At 43.9% G+C, this 7,781-nt stretch overlaps 1 protein-coding gene across 2 annotated transcripts; it reads left to right on the top strand.

Annotated features, from left to right (window-relative positions):
* The first annotated feature begins 148 nt into the window (after positions 1–148).
* neu3.1 (sialidase 3 (membrane sialidase), tandem duplicate 1) lies at positions 149–3,132 on the top strand. 2 transcript variants are annotated; one of them, XM_034606528.1, is made up of 5 exons: positions 149–216; positions 251–668; positions 836–1,075; positions 1,190–2,288; positions 2,327–3,132. In XM_034606528.1, the coding sequence occupies exons 3-4, from the start codon at positions 851–853 to the stop codon at positions 2,195–2,197; spliced, it is 1,233 nt and encodes a 410-aa protein (XP_034462419.1). In that variant the 5' UTR covers positions 149–216; positions 251–668; positions 836–850; the 3' UTR covers positions 2,198–2,288; positions 2,327–3,132. The 2 variants fall into 2 exon arrangements, with proteins under 2 accessions (XP_034462419.1, XP_034462420.1); XM_034606529.1 differs by lacking the exon at positions 149–216 and having other exon boundaries at positions 488–675.
* The last annotated feature ends 4,649 nt before the right edge of the window (positions 3,133–7,781 follow it).

Here is a 7,781-nt window from a genome sequence, read left to right as displayed (position 1 = left end):
TTACGCTTCTCACGCGCTGCACAAACTGCTGCAGCGCCAATGTGGTGCTGCGTATCCTAGCAACAGCGTTTTAAATGGGAGTGTCCCCCTCCGGTCCGGCAGGGGGCGATGAAGGTGGCTACAGATCGTAAATGCTCAAAGATTGAACTCGATGATAAGATGATACACCACCTAGCTAGCCTGGGATATTTAAGGGTATTTAACAGCTGTTGTTACGTTTATCCTGCTGTTTTCCAGCACGCAACGCAAGTTTTTTTTATATGATTATTAGCAAGAAAACGTTACGTCCCACCGCTATTCGTTTCTTTTTGCTAGCCAGCGGTAAACCTGTTTGCTAGCACAGTGCGCATATCACGGACGCCGATTCTTGCGAGTGCAGCGGGAGACTGGTTCCTCATCTCCTGTTTCAGCTAGCAGTTAGCCTGTCTGTTATGATGTTAGCATAAAAACGGGAAAACACACGTTCAATATAGTCTGCTGCTCCAGGCTACGTCACGACAAACGAGGAAGTGCGCGCGAGTGTCTTCTCTCGCTCCAGAGCAAGTCTTCTCTTCCGATGAACCCACAGCGTCAGTGTCGTGAACACCAAAGGTCCCTGGTTCAGCGTGAGATTAGACGCTACGATGTCGTTCACGCCAAAAGCCAAGGGTGACGAGTGACAAGTGAAGGTAAGAGGCTTCGTTGCAGTCCACGCACTGTGCGTTCGATTCAGTGTGTGGCTGTGCGGTCATGTGTCATGTATCGCACAACTCTGAGCACCAGTCTGGGCTTTTAGAGCCACAACAAGAGCACAAACACACGCCTGTCACACATCCGGATCGTTGTCTGTCCCCAGGAGCTCTGATCCACCATGGGGAACACGGCGTCGAAGAGTGGCAGCATGGAGGAACTGGTCAAGACAACTTTGTTCGAGAAGGAGCTCAGTGGGATCACATACAGGATCCCTGCTCTCGTCTATCTGAGGCACAGTCGCACCTTCCTCGCCTTTGCAGAGAAAAGAGCCTCCCCTCAGGATCAGGATGCCAAAATTCTAGTGATGAGAAGAGGGACGCTGAAAGATGACGGAACTGTTCAGGTTGGTGTCTGCACCTTTCATTAACCCCTGTTGCTTTCAGACTGAAAACCCCTCAGCAGGATCTGAGCCCACCTTTTCTCATTCTTGTCCTTTGTTTTTTTTGTCTTCCTCCAGTGGTCCCCCAGTCAGGAGCTGTCAACAGCGCTCCTACCGAACCGCCGCACCATGAACCCTTGCCCGGTGTATGAGAAAAACAGCAAAATGTTGTTTTTATTCTTCGTCTGCGTGTGGGGAAACACCACAGAGAGGAGGCAGATCCTCACAGGTAAGAACAAGGCCCGCCTCTGTTGTGTTAGCAGCAGTGATGACGGGCAAACTTGGAGTCCAGCAAAAGACTTGACAGAGAGTGTGGTTGGCGAAACTATCCACAAGTGGGCCACGTTCGCTGTGGGTCCAGGCCACGGTGTTCAGCTGGAGAACGGCAGGTTGATCATCCCCGCCTACGCCTACTACGTCCCTTACAGATGCTGTTCCTACCCCATTCCTTTCACAGTGTACCCACGTGCACTGTCCATTTATAGCGAGGACTTTGGACAGACGTGGCATATAGGTAAGATGCTTCGAAAAAAGTCGTGTGAATGCGAAATGGCAGAGATTATAGACCACGAGGGCAGGAGTCATCTTTACTGCAATGCCCGTCACAACGGAGGTCACAGATGCGAGGCCCTAAGCGAAAACAGCGGCTTGTATTTCGACAAGCCCCACACGGCCCGAGAGCTCGTCGAACCACCTACGGGTTGTCAGGGCAGCATCATCGGCTTCCCCGCTCCAGAATTTGTCCCGAACGACGACGCCGAAAGCAAAGCTTGCGGCACGTCCCTCTTGTCTCCCGACACACAAACCTGGCTCCTCTTCATGCATCCGACCAAAAAGTGTAGTAGAAGGGACATGGGTGTGTATTTGAACCGGTCCCCCCTGCACTCGTCGGGATGGGACCGTCCCAGGATTTTCCACAGGGGACCCAGCGGCTACTCGGACCTGGCCTACAACGGAGACAAGGATCAGTTCTCGTGCCTGATGGAGTGCGGGAAAGAGAGTGAACTTGAGCAGATTGCCTTCATGTCGTTTACCCTTAATGATGTCATGCAGACAGGCGGTAAGAAAGGAAAGAAGATGCATTGAATCGTGGTTGCTTTATATGTGTATTACTTGACAGAGCTCCCTGACATTCTCATGCAACCTTAAAATCCAAACTACCCCAACCCCCCCCCCCCCCCCCCCCCCCCCCCCCCCCCCCCCCTGCCGCCGCCGCCGCCGCTGAATATGCTGTGCAGTAACATCCGTCTGTGTTTACTGTTGTTCTACATTCTGGAGATGATAATGCATGAGCCGTGTGTTTTGTTGTCTCCCTGTTTACATGAAAACGTAATTGAAGTCCTAATAGTGTTGATATGCAACCAACTGTACAAGGAAGGAAAAGGGGAGGGTGGTAGATTTCGAAGCATGCTGTGCCGGACTGTCATTTTTTTTAAACAGACGATGTGTGTAGCATGTTTGCCGAGCACTTCATACCCAACTCTGCATCTTATTAAAGTGTCAGTATTCCTGAGCAGTGGAGAGAAGTTGCCTACCTCTTTTTATTTTCATATGAAGATCATTCGCGGGCCTTGTAAAGTCGAGTGAAGAGTTTTCTCCATGCTCAGTCTCTCCCTGAGATCCAGTGTACTCTGATTCACATATGCCTTCTACTCCGCTCTCTGAACTTCAGCTGTGCCGCTGTCGCCTGTCAGCACACAAGCTTTTCTGTGGGTCACAGAAAAGAAACATTTACTTCTTACTGGCCACATCCAGCTAATGATCAATGAAGAGACCAACTAAACTGTACCAGCTTGTAACACAGCTGGTTGGAGATTGATGGAGAGAGTTTAAGAACCTTCACCCAACGACTTCTGTCGACAGCATTTCGGCGACTTTTGACCTTAATTTTCCAGCAATGTTTTCTTATTCTTTTCCAGTTTTCCAGCACATTTTGCATGATTTTCCAAACAAGCACTATCGTATCATTATTTATCAATTGCAGGAATATGACCAAGTACGATCAGCTGGCTCTGGGATGTCACATGAACGCATGTTACAACATATTACACTCTTTACAAAGTCGCTAGGATTTTGCAAACATACAAGACCTTGTAATGAACAACTTTTAACATCCGTCTTTGCCCGATGTCGTGAGGCAAAATGGCTCGAGGCGACTCCGTGCGAGTTTCATTGTGTTTTTGTTGACTGTTGTGGAAAAGTGACAAAGCCTGCATGAAACATGTATTTTAGTAGAAAATAAAGGTAACCTGTGATCATCGGACTCACCCTTTGTTCATTTCTGCACTTGTAATTATAATAATTATTGTTGTTGACATCAAATTTAGTGGACAAGGTAAACAATAATCATTTGGCAAAAGATCAGGGCATGGATACAGTTTTAAAAGCAGCCATGAGAAGCACTTAATCAGCTGTGGGGAGTGTGTATTCCCTCTGCAGGCAGAGGAGGCTAAAAGGCCACAGCGTGTTGAAATGATGTCAGGGACTTTTGTTGCAAAGCAGCCAGTAGGGATTTGAATGATGATGCAACAGATGTGCAGACAGCAGGGATGAATTAGGGAGGAACATTTGTGTCTGGGGTGGTATCTGGTTGTTTGCTTGTCCAATTGATACAATATCTATATTGAGTGACTTTGATACGGTCAACAAATGAAAACTACTATGTTGTGACATGATTTGGTGTAAAATCTGTAAAAGTGAAACCATAGCAATATGATAATTATAATAATTCACTAATACAACTAGAAGAATAAAGCTAATGTTGTTAAATCCTGTGCAAAGACCAAAACCAAGAATATGTTAGTCTGTCTCCTTATTTCTGTCTCGTGGCTCCCACTGAAGACTTATTTTAATAAGGCTCAATAATTATCTGGGTGTTAGCTCTTATCAAATGTTATTAAAACAAAAGAATTATTGGGGAATTGATGAATACACATTTGATGCTCTGGTGAGTACTTCATGTAGAAGGATGGTGTATTGCCCTATGGAAAGTTAAATTAAAGTGGCTGTTTTCATTATAATGAAGGTGCAATGAAATGGCTCATTGATGTGTTTTTGGAAACAATGGAGCTTTATGGTGCAGACAAATAGGCGACGTCAGGATTTGACTACACAGGCAATACTTACGACCCTAATAGGATCAATTCAGGGTTTTGTCTTTTGAGTGGATTTTTTTTTGACGATAAGAAAAATATTCTACCAGCTCCATCCCACAGTAAAAGAGATATTAACTTGAGAACTGTGTATTTCTTTTACCAGCTATTGCAACTGTGTCCTGTGACCTTGGGTAAACAGCAGCAGCTACAGGCTGCTACTGTCCTGGCCAGGAACACAATCTCTGATCTAATCCAAAAGCAACAACGAGACAAGATATGAAGTGCACTTTATTAGATGTGGGGGCTTGTACGTCTCGAATGTGCTTATTAACTTTCCACAGCCACTCGTTTCTATTTTTCTCCACCTCGTCCAGCCTGTTCCTTTGCAGGAAGGATGAGTCATGTGTTGAAGCCTGTTTATTTTTTTCTCCGACAGTGTTGGCGGTGAGACATCCAACGTTTTTCAGCACACGTGATAATGTTTATCAAGAGGGTGGCTGTCTGCAACACACACATATGTCTCATCTCTCACTCTGATGACATTATGGAGTCCATTAGCGGAGAGATTAACAGTGTTGGCGTCGCAGATGTTCTCTGTTTTGTGGTTAAGTGTGTGTGGCGTGTCCCAGCGGAGTTCTGCTATTTTAGCAGCACAGACAGCGGCGGGCACTGCAGCTGTGATGCTGCTCCTGGACCGTCCATTTGAATGACCCTGGGGTCCACTGGCAGAGAGCTGCCACACGTGGGATGTGAGGAGGACAGGGGTCCATTTAGTTTGAGTTCTTTCTGTCTGTCTGTCTGTCACAGAAGAAAGTGAAAAAATGGCTTGTTTATTTGCAAGTTAGAAATGTCTTGATCATTACTCTGACTGAAATGACATTTTTATACATAAATTGTCACCCCCTTTGATCTAGTAAATCAAAGACAAGAGCTATTACTTACCAAACCTGAAAATATATCCTACTGTTAAAACTAAAATCGTGACCTTGGTAATCCTTTATGAAATTGTACTGTTTGCACTTACAGCATAGGTGATTATAATCAAGCTTTCGATGGGCCAAAGCTAGCTAGAGGCTTAAGACATCTGCAAAATGAATATATCTCCTTTAGGTAGGAGCACAAAAAGAGTCATGGTAATGTTTCCATGCTCAGTACATGTTGCTTCCTTTTTCTAGGCTTACAAAATAATCTCTTCCTATTTTACTGTACGACACCATGAGGCACTTCAGTATGAGCCTCAAATGAAGAAATGCTGCTTAGGGTCAAAGGTAGATTTAGTGTTTGCTGATCTATGACGTATGTATCATGTTGTAAGTGTTATCCACTGGTGTCAAGGTTTATTAGTTTAACTTATGATCTCTAGCGAGTTTTCAAAACATGTTTGCTGTGCAGTGTCTTGTTTTCAAAACCCTGTTTAACCAAAGTAACAAAACAAACCCTGCTTGTTTCACTTTCTACTTCCTTTAAATCCACAATCAAAAATATGTGTTGTGCATCAGAGGGATTAGAGTTTTGTACACACACACAAATGAAGTTTGTTAGTTATCAATTTTGTCTGCGTTTGTTAGATAGTTAGCAGAATTATGCAAAAACCACACAGCCGATTTCCATGAACATTTTTTTGAGGGGCGGGGCATGAACCAAGAAGCAACCCATTACATTTTGGTGCAGTTCTGGATCAGGGGGCGGATCCAGGAATTTTCATTTCATAGAAAAAAACATCTGTCGTGTTTAGGGGACTGATATTTATGAGTGTGTGAAATTTGGTTGAGATCCAAATAAAAATCTGCATCTAGTGAATTTAGATGTGCTTTCAGAATGGGACTGTTGGGTCTTGGCAGAGATATGTTGTTCAGCAAAGTGCACAGAATGATGGAAACTGAGAAGCCACCATGGAGCACATGTTATATGAGAATGTTATGATCATAATCCTACAGTTCACATTGTGGGCAGGATGCCACTATTTTGTTCTTTACACAGTATGTAAGTCATAAAATATCCCTGCACATATTCTCAAACAAACAGTTTTATTCCAAATGTTAACATAGAAGATAAGCTAATGTGGATGTTCAACATAACAGCTAGGATTAGCCTGTTTCAGCGAATATGACCTGGTTATGAATAGTAAATACAAAACTCTTCTCTGACTTTCTGCAAACAGGCGAGCACATTTTGAGCCTCTGTGAATAATCTTTTAGTCCTTCAGTCACAATGTTAAATGTTTGCATTTGTTTTCTTTTTATGGGACAGGTTCAAAGACAAAAAAAGAAAAATACCATTAAAACACGTGATGTGCTTTGTCCCCTTAGGTTAGATATGCTGTAGGTTTGGGTAACAGACAGGATACATTCAGTATGAGTTGTCTCTTCTCTCTTTTGGTTTCTCTTTGTTTGCAAGACAGTAAAATATAAGTTATGCAGGCAAAGTTACATTTTTTCAAGGTTTGATCGAAGTATCTATGTACACTGGAAGCTACACTCAGTCAAATTGTACATTGTCACACAGAGTCACACACACACACATACACACGGGGAGCAACGTGTCAGCTACTCCTTCAGGAGTTCCTTTCTTCATAAATGTAACCACCTCTTATCTCACTGTAAAACAGATATTTACACTACAATGTAACCCTGTGCCAGCGAAAAACAACTTCATGTGTCAAAAACGCACCCACCCTGGAGATTAGTGCCGTCTTCACATGAGGAACAAAATCCCCCTCGCGTTACAAAGTAGTGGACTTAATACAAAACTAAAGGGAACAGACAAGGGGTGCACAGTAGAAAATGAGTTGTGCATGTGTGCAAGAATCAAGGGAACAAATAATACAGAGAGAGAGAGAGAGAGAGCTCCCAGAGAAATGAGCAGAGAAGCTGTATTTTTAGGCCTCCACCAAAAAAAAAAAAGTACATTTGCTAAATCTTACCCCAAGTGACCTGCGGCAAGAGTTGTGGTATTTGATAAACGCAAGACGTATCATTCATGTCCCTTCGCTTTGAAAACGAGCAGTTCACCACAGTGTGTCCAGATCTTTGCATCAGATGCTCTGTGACCTTTCAACACAGTCCCCACTGTCTCAACCCTCGGGTTTAGCAACAATGATGCTCTTCACAGGGATGGCATCGCTGACAGTGATGTCAACGTCTTTTTTCTTCTTCTTTTTTTTTTTTGATACAGTTTAGGACAATACAAAGATTATATGTCAGATGGACACGTGGCTGTGTCTGCGGACTGCACAGTCTTTAAAAAGCAAAAGTGCCCACACCTGGATCAGACTGCCAGACCATTTTAGAGTAAAAAATAATGGCTTACGAGGGCACTGCAAATCTACATAAGCCGTAAAAGCCATGCCACATTTACGCCCTGTTTCGGGCTGTTCTCTCTTAAAGGGACATGCGCACAGTTTACAAACAAGAGGAGGCAAAAAGACTGCAGAGAAAGCAGCAGGGTTGGGAAAGTTGCTTTCAAAAAATCTCACCCACTACTTCTTGATTGACAGTTTCCAACCTATACGATGCTAATGTGATCCATTTATTTTGGTTTGGATCGGGCCAAAAATCCATCCTTATTTGAGTATG

Source organism: Hippoglossus hippoglossus, chromosome 14 (assembly GCF_009819705.1).
Source record: "Hippoglossus hippoglossus isolate fHipHip1 chromosome 14, fHipHip1.pri, whole genome shotgun sequence".
NCBI lineage: Eukaryota > Metazoa > Chordata > Actinopteri > Pleuronectiformes > Pleuronectidae > Hippoglossus > Hippoglossus hippoglossus.
The sequence above is the reverse complement of the archived record's forward strand: the minus strand, read 5'-3'. Positions and strand labels throughout refer to the sequence as shown.